Genomic DNA, 22337 nt, shown 5'->3' with positions numbered 1-22337 from the left:
CTGGTGAAGAGACATTTGCTTTTAACAAAGTCCCCAGAGTGCTATTGCTGGACCACAGCACTCTGCTGCTGCAGGCAACACAGCTACTTTTCCAGAATTAACAGTTGTGCGTCTTTAGATTAAGTAAAACTAATCTGCTGTGTTAAGGAAATAATAGAAGTGAAATGGTTTAGGCAATTGCAATAGGACTCGTATAAATACTCATTAATAGCTAGGGGCTGTGCCCCTGCTCGCTTCATTCATCAATCCCCCCGGCTTAAGCCCAAGGTTCCCCTCCCCATCACATGCAACTACAAAACTTGCTTTTCACCTTCCCAAACCCCATGTCTGAATCTACTTCTGTCCTCTGTCATGCAGCCCAGTTTTGCACCCATGTTCGTCTACTTCCCCACCCGTGTGTAACCCGCCACACACGCACAAACCACTCCCATGGTAACCTCCTGCAACTTCCTCCTCCCACCCATTGCAACTGCTAAAGACCCTTTTTAACCTTCCGCCCAGTTAGAAAGGCAAGCCACCCTCCCTTCCTGTTTTACAGACCCTTTCATGCCCCTGCTTTAATCTTCATCCCCATTCAGGTGCCTTCTACTCCCTCCTTTTTTTGCAACCCATTTTCATATCAACCCCTCTTTTCCTACCTCCTTCTCCTTTTTCAACTCGCCCTTGCACAGAGATAACCATCTTCATGACTCCTCCTCTCTCTTAATCTGCAAACCTTTTTGGGATGGTGTATGTTACTAAATCTTTAAGATGTATGAAACCTTCAGAGAAAGCCTGCCAAGTTTGCTCAGTTAAGAGAAGGTTAAGTTCAGATTGCAGGTGTTGTACATATATGGGTGTTTGCTCGTTAATAAAACACCTGTTCTAAATTACTACATCAAATCTGGAGCTTCCAGCTGAACTCAACTCGTGGTACCAGGGGTGAAATACATGATCTGAAGGAACTGCGGAATATTTGAAGGCCCCCCATATGTTTATCTCTCTCACATGTGGCGGCTGCAGAGTAGAAGAGGGAGAATTTTGAGTACAGCAAGAAAGGAGGGACACTGAAAAGAGGGGGAACTGGCTGTTTTAAACAATGCTTTGAGTAATGCATGGTGAAGGGAAAGTGAGAGGGAAAATGCTCTCAGCTACCTCCCACCTGCCTGCGTGTCTTCCTACTTTACAACCAATTCAGACAGTGGCAAACAGGTCAGCTGACTCCTCCTTAGACTCAGTGTTGCCCCTTGTAGAACTCAGCAGGGAAGTTGATGGGGACAACATTAGAATTAGTTGGGTTTGGCTGTCGTTGGCTCTGGCTCAACCTACTGTTGTGCCCCCTGCCTCCTGCCCTACCAGTCCGACACTGGTGCAGACAATACTGGACTAGATGAACTAGTGGTCTAACTTTGTATATAAGGCAGCTTCTCGTGTTACCAATGGTGCATAATGCAGGGCCAAGAATGCAACCAACAGGGGGTCTCCTAAGCAGGCAAGACTAGCTTTAGCAGAGAACAGAGAGGGGTAAAAATCACTGCTAGGCAGACATCTTACAAATCAGCTGGATTTACTCTTAAAATACATTGGCAAGAACTGGGATACCACCCAGAGGTCATATCTCAGGCACAAGTAAAGAAACAGGTTAAAAAAAATATTTTTTCTTAAAAAGGGGGAGAGGGGAGCCCTCCCCAACCCACATACAGATTAGTGTTCGTTTTATCTTAAGTCTCTTGTGGACCACAACAGGCACATTTCTGTTGCTGTTCGTGATAACTGGCTCTGTCCTTGCAGGGCTGTTGGTACCAGTGCAGCCGCTACTTGGCTGCTAGCAGCTGCTTACGCTGTTGCTCCAAAAGGGCCTCTAGGTGGTCTGCCCTCTTCACGGCCGCCTGAAAAGAGAAGATAATTCAGTTCAGGGGAGAAATATGTATAGCGGTGAAAGGATGTAAGAGGAAAACAGAAGAATTTGCAATGCAAGGATGTAATCGCAAAAGTTAACAGAAGCTAATAAAATGAACGCAAATCAAAATTATTCTGATCGTTAAGGAATCACTTTTAAAACAGCAAGGTAAAAATTGTTCAAAGGTCTCACTTTTATTGTTGAATTTAATGGGTGGGGCGGAGAACAGGAAATAGTTACAAGTTAAATTGCAGGGAAATGATTTGGAATGATGGGACAGAAGTGGTTAAAAAGGGTGAGCATAAGCTCCATGTGGCATTGCAAAAGGAGGAATGTTTTACAAGATTGTGTAGTTGTTAATCTAATCACAGTCAGGATTTATCACATTTAGGAAATGGATTCTAATATATGTTGGAGAGGATGTATAGAAACAAGTAATTAGAGATATCCATGGCAAAGTTGTCCTAAAATCCTGGAGACATGGAGGAAAATGTTAAATATCATTAAACAAATTATGGGAACTAATCTAATAAAAAACATGCTGATTAATTCATTTAATTACTTAAACCGACTTAAAAAACCCCATTAATAATCTCTTAACAAGTACAAAGGTGTTGGTGATAAGATCCCGAAAATGTGATAAGGAGTTAGCAATTAAAAAACGGGGATCTTGAAACTGCATTAACATGCAGAAACTAACTAGCCACATGAAAATCAAAGAGAACTGAGAAAGTTTTATTCTATCTTGGGAAAATCAATGACCAGTTTACTGAAGTGTTTTATTTATGGATTTCCAGAACTTTATGCAAACATATGTGCACTGTCATATTGATCCAACTGATCCTTCAAAATTAAAAAATAAATAAATGTTAATACTGCTTTTTATTACCCACAGCAATTGTTGTTTTGGCTGATGTTTCCTAGCAAAGAGTTCACACATTCAATTAAATTGCATACTGGATGGAATAATACTTTCCCCCATTCTTCTTCTAAACTAATTTGCTGCTCAACTCTTGCAGTGGAGCGGCTTCTCTGTGGCGGATGGCTACAATCGTGCTGGATTGAACAGGGTAATACCAAAATTACAAATTCAAATAGCTTTATTCATCTTATTCCCCTGAACATTACAAAATTAACAGCAGTAGCAGGGAAAATAACAACAAAACGAAACACAGGCTAGAATCCAATGCTGTCATTGCTCATATGGAACAGCTTTTGTTCTAGAAGACATCTCTACTAATGTGAGAGGAGGGAAGGAAATTTTCTCCAACTCTCCTTTTACCCCACACATGCCATCCTCTGCTCTGTTCTGGAGGGTCTAGAAAAGCCTCTAGAACAGATTTTTGAAGAGCTCCAATGGGAGATACCCCACCCCTTAAGTTTTCAGGCATCCACTGGATCAAAAGCCATTATACAAGTGGAGCGGCAAGACTGAATTCCACTCTCGATATCGCTAGGCAGCTACCTTTGGTTTGCTCTTGATCTTTCTTACTGCCTGCAGAAGTCAGAAGATTAATTTATTTTATAGGGCTTTGGCCTCTCCTCAGTAGTCTCTTTCAAGGTGGAGTTGGTGCCATGAGCATTTCATAATTCTTTTGCAAACTGTGACTCGGCAGCCAGCCAGTGCCTTCAATGTCTCTTCCCCTAATGAGCCCAGGGCTAGCTCTGCCATGTCACAATCTCCACCTGCGTCCTTGGATCCCATGAATTAAAACCATCATCGTTTTCGTAACTTTGTCTTATTCTCTGCGTCAATGGTGACAAGGATAAGCAGGTTTGCAGCTCTCACCTCATGTAGTTTTCGAAGGCTGTTCACTGCTTCCTCTTTCTTCACAATTGCTGTCTTCACTCTACAGAGAAGAAAGCGAAAGGAGACTGATCCAGGGTCATACACTTATGGTACCCTTGATGTTCTGCTGTCATGTTGAAGAGGAAGATGTTCCTGCTTCTCCATGGACAATACCTGCCTCCTCACTTTGGCTTCTCTAGAAGATCTCACATGGCGATATAAGCCCTTTCCCGACATTCAGTGGTGAATGGTGCCCCCAAATGAAGACAGATTTAAGTAGACTGTTTAAACATGTAGTAACTCCAAACATGCAGTCTCTGTACATGTGACTGGGCACCCTGCAAAAAGGCTGGGGTTTCTTTAGGCAAAATGTGATGCTGGGGGGGCGGGGTTGGGTGTGTGTGTGTGTGTGTGTGTGTGTGTGTGTGTGTGTGTGTTAAAAATAGATCCAGTTATACATGGGTCTTTCTGCTCTCAGAATAGCAGTAAGAGATTATACAAATGTCTGAAAAATGACTGGGGTGCAGGTTTCTTTTTAGAGACAGCAACAAATGAAGAACCACCCTGAGATCATATGATGTAAGGCAGTATATAAATCTAAGGAATAAATAAAATAAAATATGGCACAGGTGACATTTGAAACTACTGGTTAGTGCTGCAAAAATAGATCATTTTGCTTACTCTTCTGTCTAAGGTCTTGAAGATCCAGATTAACGGTAGTAAATCTTTAAGCAAAAAAGACAAGCAACTCAACCTATTGCGTTCACATGCAGTCTAGGTCCAAGGGACGAACCAAAGCTACAGGGACAGATCAGTGCTGACTTGAGATAGTGAAGAGGAATTTGTGCTGCTGAAAGTCTCAGAAGAAGTGGTGGGACACAATATAGGTTTTTTTCAGTAGTCAGGGACAGCAAGACCTCAGGACCAAGCACAGGTCTCTAACCTTCCCTCCTCATGACTTTCAGATGCAAAATACGTCATCAGCTTATTGGTGCCAACTTGCATAAGATTATACAGGTCACAATTCAGCTTGTTGTGGTGCAGAACTGCAGTTATCTAGGCATAGAATGTTAGCTCCCTGATTAGCTACACAGCCCCGTCACATCACCACTTGACAGTTTTGCACCTTGGCAGGGCTGCCACACTAAAACTGACAAGAGCTTCTGCCTTGGGCGTGCATGGGCGGAAAAGACAACCGCAAGCGTCATTTGGGATATGCCAGCCCAGGTTGCTGCAGCATTGTTCTAGGTCAGACCTGAACTCATCTACAGCAAGTGAGATCAATCCTCACCTTTTATGCACTTCTTCCAGCTCCTCCTCTTTGTCCCTCCTCACTCTGTCCAGTTCCAAGCCTTGCCGGGCACGAAGCTCAGCCATTTCTGTCTTGAGCCGCTTGTTCTCCTCCTCTGTGCTCACCAGCCGATCTGCAAATTCCTGCCGGATGACCTCCGAGAGGCTGCTGCGCTCCTGACTTAGCTGATCTGCTACCTGTTACAGCAAGCAGAGAGGGGGAAGAGTATGTGACATATTGATGTCACTTTCCAGATATGCAAGAGATAAAGTCAGAGAGAAGGCAATGCTCAAGCTGACATCCAAGGTCTGTCTAATTCTTTATTCTGCAGTTTACATCAGCAGAATTTACAGGTCCTTAAACCTTATCCAAAGACAAGAACCCACACACCTCTCCCATACTCATCGCATCAGGGTCTCTGGGATTCCTCCCTACCTTCCCTTTCTCCCCTGGATTTGGAGAGGAACCTGTCTGAGCAGAAAAAGCTTACTAGGGTGTCACCACTTGCCTTCTCTGTGATACACCCACCTTTCGGATATCCTCTGTCTCCTGTTCCTTCTGCCGCAGCAGACCTTGCAGGTGAAAAATCTCGCCTTCTGCCTCTGAGAGCCGTCCCTTCATCTCGTTGCAGCGCTCTTGGAGTTTACGTTCTGAGTGTTCCATTTCTTGCAGCTCTGCTTCATATTTGTCCCGCAATCTCTTTATTCTGAATAGAGAATGGGAAGAGCTCCTGACTGCCTGCTCAAGCTGGAGCAGACCCCCCAGTTTTATCAGGAGGCCTTTGAGGCATAATACAGCTCTTAAGACCATTTTTATGAATGAGGTGACTGTAGAGAAGGGTTCTCAAGCTTTCTGCCCACTGGGGCCACTTGAGAGGGCTGAAAATTACTGAGGTCTAGAAGTCACAAAATATTGGTGGAAGGGTAGAATTGGTTTGGAGCTCATGTCCTGCAGCATTGCTTTACAAATTTGCCAAAGCACAAATGAAGTGTTCTGATCTTCTGGCACTCTGAACAAAGTGTGTTTGTGTGTAAAGGCAAGCCAGTCCTGAGAAAGTTCGTTCTGACTTTCAGCTTCCAAAAATACAGAGGTAAGTGCCTTCAATGACTGATAAAGGCACTGTGGGCCATCTATAACATGCACCAGTTCTAATGAATACCTGGAGCTATGAGAAAAATAAAAAAGGCAAGGTAGCAAATATGTGGGTTCAAGGACCTAGTCACAAAGGAATACCAGCAATCCCACCTGTAAAGTCAGGATTATTACCTGTTGCTTCAAATGGCCGGTGATTCAAGGAAAGCAAAACTAGTGTGTAAAATATGCAGATACACACCACCTGACTAGGCCAACTACTTGCTTGTGTGGTTGAGGGTCACAATACCTCAAGGACCACATCTCCACATATGAACCAACTCAGACCTTGCAATCATCACCTGAGGTCCTTCTTTGTGTGCTTCCTTCATGCAAGGACCAGAGGGTGGAAACACAAGAATGGGCCTTTTCTGTGGTGGGTCCCAACTTGCCGAATGCTCTCCCCAGGGAGGCTGTCCTGGAGCCTTCATTACATTTCTTTAGGAGCCAGGCAAAAACATTCCTCTTCTCCCAGGCCTGTGGCTAATTAAACAATCTATGGTCTTTTAAACTACCGTATTTTTCGCTCTATAACACGCACCTGACCATAACACGCACATCGTTTTTAGAGGAGGAAAACAAGGGAAAAAACATTCTGAATGAAACAGTAGATGTATCATTTTTGGGCTTCATGCTGTGGCCACAGACATGTGATCTGATGGTGAATTTGGGGTGACCCAATGCAAAAATCCTGAGAATTCCTGTGGATCCATGCTTTGTAACCACGTTTTTGCACCACTGCAGCCCCAGGCAACAGTGGGTGTGTGATTTTTTTGGTGCAGGCTGTAGCCATGGACATGCTATGTGATTTGATGGTGAATTTGGGGTGACCCAATACAAAGATCCTGAGAATCCCTGTGGATCCATGCTTTGTAACCAAGTTTTTGCACCATTGCAGCCCCAGGCAACAGTGGGTATGTGATTTTTTTGGTGCAGGCTGTAGCCATGGACATGCTATGTGATCTGATGGTGAATTTGGGGTGACCCAATGCAAAGATCCTGAGGATCCATGTGGATCCATGCTTTTTAACCATGTTTTTGCACCATTGCAGCCCCAGGCAACAGTGGGTGCGTGATTTTGGGGGGGCAGCCATGGACATGCTATGTGATCTGATGGTGAATTTGGGGTGACCCAATGCAAAGATCCTGAGGATCCATGTGGATCTATGCTTTGTAACCACATTTTAAGTGGGGAGCGAAGGAAAAACAAATAAGGGACATGAGAGGGGTGTGCAGAGAAGCAGCTGGCTAAGAATGCAGGAGAGGGATTTAACGGGAGGGAGGAAAGAAAGGCAAAAGTTTCCCCCCACCCAAGCCAGCTCTCTCTCTCTCTCCCTCTCTCTCTCTCTCTCTCCCTCCCTCCCTCTCTCCCTTCCCCCCTCTCTCTCCCCTCTGCTTGCCTGGAGGAATTCCCCTCTGCTTGCCTAGAGGGGAGGGGCTTTCCCTGCTCTTTGTTCCGTTTCAGCAAACACAGCAACGAAACAGAGGAGGGTGGGCAGTAAGACCCTGAGGCAGAATGCAGGAAAGCAGCCGCTTCCTCTTTTCAGCTTTCCCTTCTCCGTGAAGCACCGCGATTTGATTTTTGCTTGATTTTTTGGCTCCAGGGACCACACATTCGCTCTATGACACGCACAGACATTTCCCCTTCCTTTTTAGGAGAAAAAATCTGCGTGTTATAGAGGGAAAAATACGGTATGTGTGGAGGGGTTATTGCTTTTGTTCATTACTATGGTGTGTGTGTGTGTGTGTGTGTGTGTGTAGCAAACTGCCCTGTGATCCTCAGATGAAGGGCAGTATAGAAATTTTAATAACAACAACAACCCTGCACAAGGTCCACACTGAGAATCCTGCTTATAAAAAGCTGGAGCCAAAATGCAGAAGGCCATTTAGGGAACAATGGGAATGCAATTATTTTTGACCTTCATACATAACTGATTTACCTGTTCTCTGTGGCTCTCTCACACTCTTCCTTAGCAGAGGACATGTCAGCTTCTAGCCTCTGAATGACCAGTTCAATCTCCTTGTCCCTCTCCTTCCGCACTTCTTCCCTCAGCTCTCGCTCCCGAGTGAGCAGCCAGGCCTCCTGGAGGCAATACAAGAGAGCCCAGGTAAAGTTTAATCTGGGCAACCAAGGTAAAGCGAGAGAGCAGCTTAAAAGGGGAACTACAACATTACCTCCTTCTTCAGGTAGTTGGCCTCCCAGGCCTGCTTCTCCATCTCCAGCTGCACCTTCAAGGCCTGCACCTCTGCCTTGAGGAAGGAGGAAAGAGCACAGTGAGGTGGGGATCAGGGAGAAAGGAGAGAGACGGGCTGACCCCTCAATCTCTTCCCCTTCCAATCTCCAATATATTAATCCTGGTCCAAGATTTCCAAATCAAAAGAGCATGTGTGTTTACCAAATGGATGCTCAAAGAGGACTGAAATTATTATTTTCATCTACACCACTCCAAAGATTGAAAGGATGGAGCACTACACCAGGCTTTCTGCTTTGCAAGAGTGCTCCACACCCGGTGCAACCACATCGGTTGCGTTCCCCCAGAGCCGCCTCTGGCCACAGGAAAACGAAGGTGGCAGGACAGAGGCTGTTTTCAAAACTACTGTCTGTCTCCAACCTCAGCCTTCAGTTTTATACGTCCACATTCTTCACAGAGACATAGAGGCCATGGCCAGGCTTACTACTAGCTTGCCAGGCTCTTTGCCTGTCTGTGTATGTGGTCTCACCTTCCAAACTGCACCCCACTCATCAAACAGAAAGAGAACTGGGAGCAGATTGGGATTCCATTCTAGTCCTGCAATGAAACAGGTCAAAAAACTGAGGTCACTGACACAATTTGTCTGCCAACCCTCAACCACACCATCAAAATCCAAGTAGCAAGTGCTGAATAATGGGAAATAAGGGTTTTCTGGTGGCCCATTCTAGACAAACTTATGCACTTCCCTGATAAGCTACAGCTTGAGAAGAGCTAGCTCACTCCAGCCCTGTATAGCAGGGGAGGGAAGATTTCAGGCTTGTTTGATCTGCCGTGGTTTTTGTTTTGTTTTTTTTACTAGAACTCCAAGATCAATCAATCAGAGCGAGCCATATTCAAAAGACACAGGGGTATATCTAAAGACCAGGGTGGCTTTGAGCACTTTCTGAGCCTAGAAACTGAGCTCAAAGTCCTTTCCCACAATGGTTAGCTGCTTTCATTTCAGTACCCTAATTTAGGGTCATTTTGCTGTTGCTGCTCTTGAACCATTCTTTGTTAAAACTATCTGGAGTCAGAAACTCTTACTGATGCGCAACAAATGTACCAGATCTGCCTTCTGCCCACTCCTGTCCTGTATTGTGCCATGCCTCCCTGTAGAAGGCTGCCCCAGTCCAACAGAGGAAGTGCAGGTAAGTCCATGGGACAGAGCTGATCTACGTAACAGGATACATGTTTAGGGAGGGGGAGGGCCAGCAGGAAATCAAGATGCAGTTAAAACTACATTTTCAACTTCAGAAACCAGTCGAATCATATAAAGCAAAAAATGTCATCTACCGATAAACAAGAGGGTACATGGCCCAGCAGTGCAGAAATCCCCAGGGTTGTATACACAGACCTGATGGCGTCGCTCCTGCTCCTCCTTCCCTTTCTTATATTCCTCCTTCAAAGCTTTGGTAACAACAGAGCTGTTCTCTTCCAGCTGCCGCCGCAGGTCCTCCAACTCAGTCCTCTGCCTGGGGAGCACAGATCAATACCATGGAACTGACAGCTTACCCGGCTTGGCGAGACAATCCAGGGACAAGCTGGACCTCACCTCTCTGGAGAAATGGGGGAAATTGGAGCCTCAGTCTGTTCTTAGTCACTCTCCCAGCAAAGGCAATTTAGAGAACTGACCCAGGGTGGCATGGGAAGAGCACGTACCACAGTGTTTCAAGCATCTTGCAATACACAGCAAGAGAGGAAGCCGCAAATCTTCCTAAGAGCTAAAGTTTCCCCCTGGAAGTGGAACAAGCTGCTCCAATCTCATCTGGTAACTTAGTATGAGATGTCTATGATACACTCTGGGACTTGGTGTTTGTTACCTTGCGGAATTCCAGTACTTGGTGGGTTCTTTCTATGCACTCTGCACTGCACAAACCAACCTGCTCTACATATCCAGCAGCTTTGAAGCCAGTACCTACTTCTCTCACCTGGCCGCCTGCTGGTTGAGCCTTTCTTTTTCCTCGGCCACCTCATTGTACAGTCGGCGCCTCTGTTGCTGCAGAGCCTGTTCCTCCTGCTCCAGTTGTTTCTCATACCTGTGTGGAGGGACTCTTTCAGAGAGGGTCTTACCAAGGGTGCTGTATCCTTGGTTTGGCCTGAGGTTTAAGGGGAAGCAGAGGGAGCAATGATTTCCTATGCTGGGAGAAAATGTAAGATGACACATAGTCCCTTTTGGGCATACTTAAGAGTTATCAAAAAAAACACAGCCATCACAGAAGAGAGGGGCCAATTTTCCACATGGGAACAGAGAAGTTGGAAGAGGAGAAACCCAGCAGCTGGGGGGAAAGGCTCAGTAAGAATGTTATCAAAGTCACAGCAAGCATGCAAGTAACTCTTCAGAGGATGCAACCCCTCCCAACTCTGTTTATCTACTATCTTCTTCCTACAGAACAACAACAGGTGCCCGTCTTGGCTCTCTGAAGTCTCTCCCTTACCTCCACGTACTATATCAATGGTATTGTATTGCCTTTCTCGCCCTGATCTGGCCACAGTGATCCATGCGACGGTCACCTCCAGGCTTGGTTACTGTAACTCACTCTACGCGGGGCTGCCCTTGAAGCTGACCCAGAAACTCCAGCAGGTGCAGAATGCCACGGCAAGGCTCCTTACAGGGTCCTTGCCGTGGGATCACATTCATCCCGTGCTTTACCAACTGCGCTGGCTCCTGGTGGAGTACAGGGTCAGGTTTAAGGTGCTGGTTTTGACCTTTAAAGCCCTATGTGGCCTAGGACCCACGTACCTACGGGACCGCCTCTCCTAGTATGCCCCGCGGAGGACCTTAAGGTCCACAAATGACAACATTTTGGAGTTCCCAGGTCGCAAAGTGGTTAGACTGGTCTCAACTAAGGCCAGGGCCTCTTCAGTACTGGCCCCGACTTGGTGGAATGCTCTGTCACAAGAGACTAGGGCCCTGCAGGACTTGACATCTTTCCGCAGGGCCTGCAAGACAGAGCTGTTCCGCCTGGACTTTGGTTTGGACTCAGTCTGACCCTTATGTTTCCCTCCTCTTATGATCTTGATTTATTGGCTGCTTTTAAAATGAGGCTGCATTTTAAATTGCTTTGTTTTTCTCTCTCCCCCCCCCCATTATGTTTTTACTGTGATTTTATTGGTGTTAGCTGCCCTGAGCCCAGCTCTGCCAGGGGAGGGCGGGGTATAAATAAAATTTATTATTATTATAATGGAGAAGCAGCTAAACTAGCAGTATAACTTATCTACACCCAATTTTTTCCAGCTGTTACCTTCCGCTGAGTGAGTTGTTCACATAGCTTTTAGGGGTGCTGCCTTCTCCAACTGCCAAGCAGAAATATTATACCCGAGCAGCTTGTCTCCTGCTGCCACCTTTCTGCCCCAACTCTCTCTCTCTCTCTCTCTCTCTCTCTCTCTCCGCACGGGCCACCTTCCCTTCCCAGAACAGCTGCCATGCCAGTCCCCACTTCTTCTGTGTGCCACCACACTGGGTTGCCTCGCCAGCTCCTCCCTCTCTTTGCACAGTTGCAATGTAGTCCTCTTCCACCGCCCCTCTGTATAAGTAAGTTCTGCAAGCCCTGCGTCCTAAGCCCTACATACCGTTGCCTTGCCAGCTCTCGCTCTCTTTGCCCCTGCTCTTCTTTCTCATGCTCCAGCATCTCCCTCAGCTCCTCCGTCTGGCGTACGTAGCGCTGGGCTGCCCGCTCATCGGATTGCAGCAGCTCTGCTTCATGCAGCGTTTTCAGCTTTTTGATCTCTAGCTTGTGCTTAGCAATAAGCTTCTGAATCTCAGGCTCCAGACCTGAATGGAGAACAAATGGGGAGGACTATTAGCAAGATATGGGTGGTGGCGGCAAGAGGGGCCGTCACTAAAGAAAGGTCCCACTTGCCAAAGTAGGCAAACTTTGCTGAAAAGCAAAAACTACAATTGGAATACTTTACATTAAAACATTCCATGCACACATGCAACCTTTATATACAGCACATAGCTCTCTGGGCATGGCAAATGCTGGTTGACCTAGTGAATGATGGAGGCTTACTGTGCATGATTCAGTAAGAAGAAGCCTTGCAACCCTAACAGTCATCTGATTGGGTCACCCTGATCTCAGTTCCAAACAAAAACTCTAGTAACAGAGCTGAACCATGGTAAGGGAACAGAAAAAACAAAATCAAAAACAAAAACAAAATGACCTCTGATCGTAGTAGGGCAAAGAATACACAATGCTTACTAAGTAATTCTCAACAAGGAGAGACTACGTCAAATCCTATAGATTGTGCTTTTTAAAAAGTCACTCCCTAATACTTTTGTTAAAGAAGCTTATTTTTTGCACAAAAAGCTGGAACAATCTCCCCTCCATCACCTCCCTAAAGTCACACATAATGATGACTCAGTTTTAGAAGCAGGGATGCAATAGTGCTAACTGTACTGAACACCCCACCCCAATTGCATTTTAATACAGAGGTTTTTACATTGTTAGTGTCATTACTTTTAAACATATATATATACATATATAAAATACATTAGCTATGTGTGTTTCATTTGTATTAGTTTTCATTTTAGTGAGCCGCCTTGAGCCCCTGGCAAAAGGCAGGATATAGTGTAATAACTGTAATTGTTATTACTCTTGCTATTATTATTACTATTACTATTATAAAAGGAGTCAGTTCTGCAGTCCCACTAACTCTACATTGAATAAGCCACTCCTTGTGCATAATGGCAGCAAGAAGATGACTCAGTCACAGCTATCCACAAGTACCTTTAACAGTGATCTCTTTGATCTTCTTGGTTTTCTCATCAATCCATTTCTCCCGGCGGATCTTTTCTGTGGCACTCATGAGTTCCTTCAGCTTCTTTATTTCCTGCAGGGGAAGAAAAGGGGAGGGAGGAATGCAAGACACAAATCAGAGATTTCTCCATTAAATACTGAAAACATGCTGCCATGAGCCTGCCCAGGCAGTCATGAAGTGTCTCCTCTATACACTGAGAAAACAGTAGGTGCACACCCTGCCTCACTGCAGCTCTGGCTGGATTCCCAGCAATGCAACCTTGCAAAGAAAACCTGTAATGAGTTTTCCTTCCCAGCTATCAACAATATATCCAAAGATAGAGAAACAGCAACAGAACCTACCGAAAGCATATACCTAAGTAAATTCAGGTTTGTGCACTAGGCTCACACTCACACAGACTGAGCATATATGCAGGACTGTGCACATTGATGTGGCAAATCAAGGGGGGAAAAAGCAAGATGAGGGATATCACTTCTGAGGATCCCAAATTTGAAGAAGCAGATTTCTAGCCACAGGCACAGAGAAAGGTGGTCTGGTGGTTTCAGCTGAAGGTGTACTGTTGGCTGGCCTGCTAGTAGCCAAGACAGGGTTCACACTTCCTTCTACATCCCTTGCCCCGGGAAAGCAATTCAAGGTTCCCTCTCCCCCACCTTCTAGTCCTCCACTACATTAGCCTTTGCCAACAGAATCAGGAAACCTAAACACCTCAGTCATAAAATGGAGGAGGGAGGGTACACAGGAACATGAAAGAAGTGCCTTAAATTGAGTCGGATAATTGCTCCATCTAGTTAAGTATTACTGACAGCCTTTATTCTGAATGCAGTAGAGTAATCCGAACTCAGCCCAGGATTGTTCAGAGTGGCAGAGGTACTGCCACACCTGAAGCTCTGCTGGTTCCTGCTGACCAATGCAGAATATGGAGGTGGGGGTAGCTTCTTATTTTTCTGCACTAGCTATAGGCTGGCACAACAGCCCATTGGCCCCTTTCTACCAAATGGGCCAGCTTAGTAAGCTGCAGGTCCCTGGCCAGCTCTGCTCTGCTCCTGAAATGTTCCATTCCAGAGTCTTGCACCAGCTATTGCCAGCAGGAATGTTGGTAGCTGTAGCTCCAAAACAGCCCATGCCTTTGGCAGGGGCAGGAAGAGTTCCTATGGCAGTGGAGCTCTTCTACCCTGCCAGCAGAGCCTAGCAAAGGGACATCTCCACTGAATGCATCCCCTCTACGTGCAGATCAAGGCGAGGATTGCAGTCTATTTCTATTTTCCCCTTGTCAGTATTCCACTTTGCAATCTCGTTAGCATACTAGAATTAATCATCGGTGCTCATTGGCTTCTTAGACCCAGAGAAATGATGGTATTGGTTGAAGGACAATGCCACTGCCTTTTCTTAAGAGACGTTTTGCTTACGATGGTGCACACATATGTTTATTTTGTCCTACTGCTGTCTCTCCTGCCAACCTAGCAGTTCGAAAGCACGTCAAAGTGCAAGTAAATAAATAGGTACCACTCTGGCGGGAAGGTAAATGGCGTTTCTATGCACTGCTCTGGTTCGCCAGAAGCAGCTTAGTCCTGCTGGCCACATCCCGGAAGCTGTACGCCGGCTCCCTCAGCCAGTAAAGCGAGATGAGCACCACAACCCCAGAGTCAGTCACGACTGGACCTAATGGTCAGGGGTCCCTTTACCTTTATTGCTGTCTCTGTACAAACACTTTTTCCAAATTATGAGTGGAATTCGACACAGCAGACCTACTGAAATTAATAGACTTAACTTAGTCAAGTTCATTCATTTCAGTGGATCTATTCTGAGCAGGCCTAGTGTTGAATCCCACCCTTTAAAACAAAATGGAACTTGCAAAATTTATTTGCATAGAAGTCGAAGTGGGGCATGTATACACATCTTGAACAGCAATCCCTCTTTCAAACCACCTTCAATGCTCTGAAAAAACCACCACCCCCTGTCATCTGTCTTCAGTTTTGTCCAAGTCTACCCACTGAATTTTATGAATGATATTTGAACGTGGGTCTATCCATTTATGAGTAGGCAGTGAGGAATGCAAAAGTGACTGAGGAATTTGGATTGGTTTTGCTTCACAGGCAACTCCAGCGAAAGGCTGTTCAGTAAGGCACTGAGGATAAGAGTTAAAGAGCAGTTCCACTTTTGGCTGGCATCTGACATGACCATGGAAACAGACACCTAGAGCGTGCCACTATCAAGGAAGAGCTCTTTGTCCCAAGCTGCAACAAGTGCCCTAGCTATACCCCCAAAGAAGGGACCTAACACAGGAGGTGGGGAACCTGTGGCCCTCCAGATGTTGCTGGATTACAGCTCTCATAACCATTGACCCCTCTTGCTGGGTGTGACTGATGGGAGCTGAGAGTCCAACAACATTGGGGTGGGGAGGAGGCGTCACAGGATCCCCACCTCTGGATCTAAAGAATTCACGAATAGTTGCACCAACAGGCTCAAGACAGGTGAGAGAGACAAAAGCTGAAGCCAAAGAGCACGCACAGAAAAGGTTTACCTCACAGAGGGGGCCCAGAGTGCGCCAAACCTAGAGAGAAAGAGGAAGAAGTGAGAGATAGAGGGAAATGGAAAGGAGTGTGAAATAAGAGTGTCTTGGGAAACAGGTGCAAAGAGGCAACTGGCAAATGCTAAGATCTGGAGCAGCTGGGCTCCTGCTCAAAGTGTTGGCCAAGGCGAGGCTCATCCAAGCACCGAGAAAGCTTCCTACTTTTGCAGGGAAGGGTGTGCCAAGAAGCAGAAGCAGCAAAACCAAGCAAAGGAGCCTCCTTGGTGTAGGTAGCTTTGCCAATGCAAATCCTTAACTGTCTTAGCTGAGGTCCAGCGCCCAGGGCCTTCTGGCGGTTCCCTCATTGCGATAAGCAAAGCTACAGGGAACCAGGCAGAGGGCCTTCTTGGTAGTGGTACCCGCCCTGTGGAACGCCCTCCCATCAGATGTCAAAGCGATAAACAACTACCTGACATTCAGAAGACATCTTAAGGCAGCCCTGTTCAGGGAAGTTTTTAACGTGTGATATTTTACTGTATTTTTGGTTTCTATGGAAGCCGCCCAGAGTGGCTGGGGAGGCCCAGCCAGATGGGCGGGGTATAAATAATAAATTGTTATTATTATTATTATTATTATTGTTGTTGTTGTTGTTGTTGTTGTTGTTGTTGTTGTTGTTGTCTACAGTTTCCCCTTTAATGATAACAAAGGCAGTCACAACTATCTTGTATTGTTAATGATCCTATAGAACAGGGACGCTTAGTTAAGTGCTACAAGCTATTAAGACATGAGAGAAGAGCCTGGGTCAGTTCAGCTTATTAATTCCAAAGCTCTGGGTGGCAGGAGCTTCATTTGCCCTTTCCCAGAAATGTTATAGCTACAATCAAATGGAAGCCAGCAGGGCAAGTCTTTCTTATTAAGAAGGACCAACTGCAAGATGGGGCTGAATGGCTTCAGCCAATGAAGCATATTCCAAATGGGATGAACAACAAAGGAAAGAGGAATGTTTTCGCAGGAACCTAGGACATTCCTTCTGGCTTAGTAATGGTAACACATCCCATGCTTAGCTACAAATGCCCTTGCAAGCAGCCATGCTGTTGTGAACTTGCTATATCCAGCATAAAAGACATACAGTCTTAACTTGAGTTAGTCTTAGGCACTGCACTCTATAAACTACTATATTTACTCGAGTCTAATGCGCCATCGAATTTAATGCGCACCTCAATTTTCAGAACCTTGAAACCAAAAAAAACTGTTTGCTGGTGAATGTCAATGTGCCACCAAATCTATAACACACACCTTAATTTTTGCGACGTAATTTGGCAAAAAAAAGGTGAGAATCAGATTCGAGTACATACGGTTATTCCTACCCAGTTTCAGTCAGAGTTAAGAAACTGTTCGGAAAAATAAGGATGAATTGTCATTGGGCCCTGGCAGGGGGCTGCTTATAAGCATTACCTCCAGGCACAGCAAGAACCAGAGATACACACTTTGTCATTGCTCCTGCCACCCTAGGATGTCTAGCTCAACCAAAAAATTCAAGAGAGACAAGCACTATTGACAGTCATAACCAATTCTCTCTTTTTGTTACAAATGCCCCTCATTTCAACTTAAAACAGATTCCGTTGCACAGCACGAGGTATAAGAAATCCCTTCCCATTTGCAAAGAAGGAGCAGGATGACTCCAAATGCGTCACATAAATACTTCCAATTCAGCAGCTAGAGCCGTATCAAGGCAACCAAGCATAGAACAAAGAAAAAAATATTCAGGTAGACTTAGTTGAGAGTCTTCTCACCAGGTACAAGAAAAGGCCTTCTCCATCATATTGTGTACCAAAAAGTCCCCTCATGCACTGGATATTTTTGTGTGTGAAAAACAAAACTTCTACACTTCAGACAGCCTTTATGCTCCCCTCCACCCCTTAAGCATTCTGTATCTCTCGTCTTTCTCTTGGCTGGTCAGGAAAGAGCTCTTCAGAAGGTCTCAACACTGCTTACGGCTTTTAACCTGGTTCCTGTCTATGAACCAAAGGAGAACTATTCAGATACTTTATCTAGCTGGTGTGCAGCTCTGTCACCCAAGGAACTAAAAGCTACTTCCTCACCAGCTCATGCTGCTCCTGCATCTGGGCAATTTTCTTCGTGTATTTCTGATCCACTTGTTTCAATTCAGTCACCACCGCTTCACATTTCTCGCTCAGAGTCTTCTTATCCTCAATCAGCTGTAGGGGATGGGTGCAAAGGAGGATAAAGTCACAGCACCTCCCCAAAATTACATCTACTATAGTGGCAGGCAATTGGGAGAGCAAGCACTTTAAGGCTGCCACCTTATGCAGGTGTCAAAGCAGATGCTAAGCTCCCCCTTCACCAACCTAGTCAAGGATTACACGTTGAATTAGTATGTTTAGGTGAAGCTGGGAGAGGTAAAAGCATATAGATATGCCAGCAGTGCAAAGGAGTCTAGGAAAGGGGTTGTAAGCAGGGTGGACACAATAATAATATCTTCACCTTCCCATCTTCAAAAAGGAGGGGGGGGGGGAAGGAAGAGGATACCTGGTCAATGAAGGCGAGGTGCCGTTGGATAGTTGCTTCATACTGCTCCCTTTGTAGTGCCAGCTGGCGACTCAGCTCTTTCTCTGTCCCTTTGACATGACGTACAGTCAGCTCCCGTTGCTGTGCCTGCAGGAAACAATAACCCGGGCATATTAAGAATAGGGTGGGCTATGCAGCCAGTCAAATTAAACCCTGCAAAAAAACAGAGAAGGACAAGAAAACACATGTCACGTGTATGCTTACTCTCAGACAAGAGGATCTTCCCATCCAAAGGAATGTAGGAAGATGCCTTATCCCAAGTCACACCACTGGTCCATCTATCTCAGTGTCTACCCCAGGAGCGAGGAGACTTTGGCTCCCGGATGTTACTAATTTACAACTCCTATAATCCCTGGCAATTAGCCATACTTGCTGGGACTAATGGGAGCTGTAATTCAGCAACAACTGGAGGGTCAAAGGTTCCCCATCCTTGGCCTACACTAACTTATGGGGGCTTTCCAGGGGTTTCAGGCAGGGGTTTCTCCCAGTCCTACCTTGGAGATGCCAAAGACTGAATCCGAGACCTTCTGCATACAAAGTAGAACTTCTACCACGGAGCTAATTCCCTTCCCCCATACTGATGGCTTTGTTTGGCTTCACAAACCAGACTGCAGAAGCCTAGGCTGTCAGGTAGGGTAGGCCTCTGCAACTCTGGCTGCTCAGGCTTTAAATCCATGTATCTTGCACACAACATAGCTGAATCCTGGGCTCTGCTGTGCTTTGTGACACAGCCCCCCCCCCTTTCCTAGCACATGCAAACCTGCCAAGGGATTAGGCTCTAGTTACCTACCAGTGCTGTCTGTAGCAATGTGATGGCTCTCTTCTTCTCTTCTACCTCCAGCTTCAGCCGCATGATGGAGCTGGTAACCTCTGTGGCAACTGCTGATGCCTGCTCCAGGTGAGCTAGCTCTTCTTCTGACAAGAGCCCCTGACAGGTGGTAGAAATGCAGGTCTTGGTGTTACTACTAAGAGTTTCTCTTTTAATAGAACATCTAAAGTTACTCAGCTCACGTTTTGCCGACTACAAACCAACCTATTAATTTCCTGAGGCAGACCTAGTTATCTGCCTCAAGGAAGATGAGACCGGCCGTTTATGCTGGAGGCCAATACAGCAGCAAAATCCCAGTATGAATTTTATGAGCTTGCAAACTCAATCCTCTTTTTTGTTGCATCAGGTGAAGACAATTACCCACTTAATTCATTGAAAATGGACGATTCCCATCTTTGCTGAAAGTCAACTTCATGCTTGGGGGCTCACCTCTCGCTGGGAAGCAGAGGCAGCAGACCTAGGTCGCTCCTGCTCGGATTTCTCCATCTCATCCAAGAAACTAATGATGCTCTGAAGTTTGGCTTCCGAGAGCAGCGTGCCTTCCTCAGGGACTCCCGGAGAATAGTTCAGTTTCCCAAACTTCTCCAGGTTGTCAGCAGTGAGAGAATTCGAGTCGGCCTCCTGTATTTAGGGAGAAAAGGCCAGCTATCTATGCTAGACTTAGACAGGAATGGCAGAACAGATATACTTCAACTATGAGTTGTGGATAAGAATAGAATCAGAGAATCATAGAATTGTAAAATTGTTGTGGACATGCACTTATTGATGGACCATATTTTCCAGGAAAGTCATCTTCTAGGCCACTTTAACTAAAAACCAGATGCTAGTGTTGAGTTAAATGAAAGGACTTTCTGACTCAAGAGGGGATGATTTCCTCAACTCTCTTTAGGATAACCAAACATGCAAGTAATACTATCAAAGGTATTTGGAGTTGGTGGAAATAGTTGTGGGTCACAATAGATCAGCAACAAATTATTGTGCACAACATGAGACAGTAGCAATGGGATGCCCTTTACTTCCTGGCTCATGGAAAACAAAAAACCAGAACCTCAAATGAAGTTGTTGATTCAGGGTAACAGCTTCAGAATAAATCATGAAAAAGGAACAGACAAAGACAGATAGATTTCTATATCTATTCCACTTACCCCATCTACCCAAGCATATTTATCTTCTTTGCAGGTCTTGGGTTGTGGTGGCAACTCTGGCTCCTCCTCCAACAACTTTAAGGTATCCAGTAGCTCATTAAGGGTGACTTTGGACTGTGCTCTGCTGGCTGCAGTGATAATAGTCTCCAAGTCTTCACTGCCCATCTTTCCAGAGCTGACATCCTTAAAAACAGAGAAAATCCATGCACGGTGAGATTGCAAGAAGGGCGCATTCCTGGTGTTTCATTTGAATGGGGTGAGTAGATCCATCTCCTCACAGTACAGTGTGCAAGCTGAACAGAATATTTCATAGCAAAGCCCTTGAAAACTGTGCAAACTGCGAAGTCACTGGAGTAAAAAAAGCAAGCAGCAACTAAGCATTTGGAAGCATGAGAAAATAGAAAGGGGCACCTGTGGCTGATCTTCAGGTAGTTTGTTTTGTCCTGGGACAGACAGACAAGCCCCAGCAGAATGTTCTTCTGTATCTGCAGCTGCCAAGTGGAAGTTGGCATCTGTAAATAACAACAAAAAGGATTTGCTATAATAGGAATCCAGTGCCCAGAAACATAATCAGGTGTGGTGGGTTTGTGTGAGAGTTTTTGTTTTTTTAAACAGATGGGCAAAGGACTATATCTTGAGCAATGAAGATTTTGGCTGAAAAAACCTCTTCTATTACATGCATGGTGAACGGAGGCTGTTTTTTAGTCCAAGGTGGAGATCTCCTTGTGGGGAACTTTTGGCTATTTGACGGTGGTAGATGTCGACAAGGCAAAAGTAGGCAGAGCAAGTGGTATGACTTTTACCTTTCTATAGTAGGCTATGTTCCAGCGACACAAACCTTATAAATTTCTAAACGCATATACAGACCATCTCTCCAGCCTCCATCACAGAAGCAGGAGGCATTATTGCAAGTCCAAGGACACATTCGAACAAGCCAAAAGCACTTGAGGAGGGTGCAGAGCAGGGCTGATGAATGGCATGGTCTGGATAGGGGTATGGCCTGAGGAAGAGTCCTGAGGGCCAAACAGACCTGGAGAACCACATTTGGCACCAGGTCTGAAATTCCCCACCCTTGGTGTGCAGCTTGTCTGATGAAGGTTTCTAGTTACACTACAATGGGAGGAAGTGGGCGAGCATCACAATGGACTCTTCTTTGACTTGCTCAGATCAAGCACCAATTGCATTTGGATGAGCTTCAAAGTGAAGCTGAGTGTTACTGGAACGAAATGGAACTGTAACACACACAGTTTGCAGACACAGCAATGTACAATTTAGCAATAGTATTTCCCTCAAGACTTCCTCAAGACTTCCCAGCAACCACAGAGCTGCAGCAATCAGTTGCACACATCTTCTCCTGAACACTTCTTACTTGAGCATCTAGACTTCTCTGAACTTATTCCTTCAACATCTCCGACATGGTACTTTGTGCTTGGTTCTCCCTAATGCAATCTGTGGTCTCAATGATCATATACTGTTTTGCAACTTATCTGGTAAAATCATAGGACAGTTGTAGACCTACCAGATCCAGTGTAACTGCACAGACATTGCACTGAAGTTGTGAAGAACCTGGGACTTCAACCCCTATCAGCCAAGCATGGACAGTGGACAGGTATGTTGGGAATTGTAGCTGAACAATATCTGGAGGGTCACAGGTTTCCTACTTCCTGGACTAGAGGAATGTTCAGGAGACATCTTTACCTACAGTTTCACAATCTACCAGTGCTTTTCACCTGCATTGTTGGCTTTGATGATGCTGTTGGCAGGGCTAGTGTTCTTCACAGAGCCAGCCTTCTCAGGTTTTCTTCTTCTGGTTTTCTTGCTCTCTTTCATTGCTGCCAGCTCCTCCTCAACCAAGCGTTGCGTATCCAAGACTTTCTGGGCTCTTTTTTGCTGCAGCTCCTAGCAGAAAAAAAAAATGGTGTTAGTGTTCTGTTATGGTCCACTTGCCCCTCCATTTGCAGCACTGGCAAATTAACACGTTCCAAGCTCTGAACAAACCAAAGCAATGAACTCCCCTCTTAACGTCCAAGGCAGGCAATGCTGGTATCAAGCCCCTACCTGGATGGCTGCTCGTCTGGCAAGACGTGCCTTCTCCTCTCGAATCTTTTTCCTCTCCTCGTCTCGCCTCCGCTGCAAATCCAACATGTTGCCCTCCTCTGTGAGTTGCTGCTGCCTTTCCTTAAAAG

The 22337-nt window shown here is 45.6% G+C and overlaps 1 protein-coding gene across 15 annotated transcripts in view; it reads right to left on the bottom strand.

The window, feature by feature from the left end:
• Window positions 1-1527: 1527 nt before the first annotated feature.
• CEP131 (centrosomal protein 131) overlaps window positions 1528-22337 on the bottom strand; it is a 32936-nt gene continuing 12126 nt past the window's right edge. For 5 of the 15 annotated variants that reach the window (XM_083727408.1, XM_083727406.1, XM_083727409.1 and 2 more), the window contains exons 9-26: window positions 22210-22329; window positions 21882-22050; window positions 20563-20663; window positions 20152-20334; window positions 19436-19627; window positions 18968-19105; window positions 18139-18264; window positions 17691-17807; window positions 13049-13151; window positions 11892-12093; window positions 10250-10357; window positions 9676-9793; window positions 8266-8340; window positions 8031-8173; window positions 5488-5665; window positions 4960-5156; window positions 3669-3729; window positions 1528-1868 (exon numbers count right to left, since the gene is read on the bottom strand). In XM_083727408.1, coding sequence (XP_083583534.1) covers window positions 1794-1868; window positions 3669-3729; window positions 4960-5156; window positions 5488-5665; window positions 8031-8173; window positions 8266-8340; window positions 9676-9793; window positions 10250-10357; window positions 11892-12093; window positions 13049-13151; window positions 17691-17807; window positions 18139-18264; window positions 18968-19105; window positions 19436-19627; window positions 20152-20334; window positions 20563-20663; window positions 21882-22050; window positions 22210-22329 — 2406 coding nt within the window. In that variant the 3' untranslated portion in view covers window positions 1528-1793. Of the gene's footprint in view, window positions 1869-3668; window positions 3730-4959; window positions 5157-5487; window positions 5666-8030; window positions 8174-8265; window positions 8341-9675; window positions 9794-10249; window positions 10460-11891; window positions 12094-13048; window positions 13152-15600; window positions 15631-17690; window positions 17808-18138; window positions 18265-18967; window positions 19106-19435; window positions 19628-20151; window positions 20335-20562; window positions 20664-21881; window positions 22051-22209; window positions 22330-22337 lie in introns of all 15 variants that reach the window. The other 10 variants (XM_083727412.1, XM_083727405.1, XM_083727414.1 and 7 more) reach the window with 4 other exon arrangements.

This window comes from Podarcis gaigeae (genome assembly GCF_964106915.1).
Source record: "Podarcis gaigeae genome assembly, chromosome: 2".
Lineage (NCBI taxonomy): Eukaryota > Metazoa > Chordata > Lepidosauria > Squamata > Lacertidae > Podarcis > Podarcis gaigeae.
This window is presented reverse-complemented; position numbering and strand designations above follow the sequence as displayed.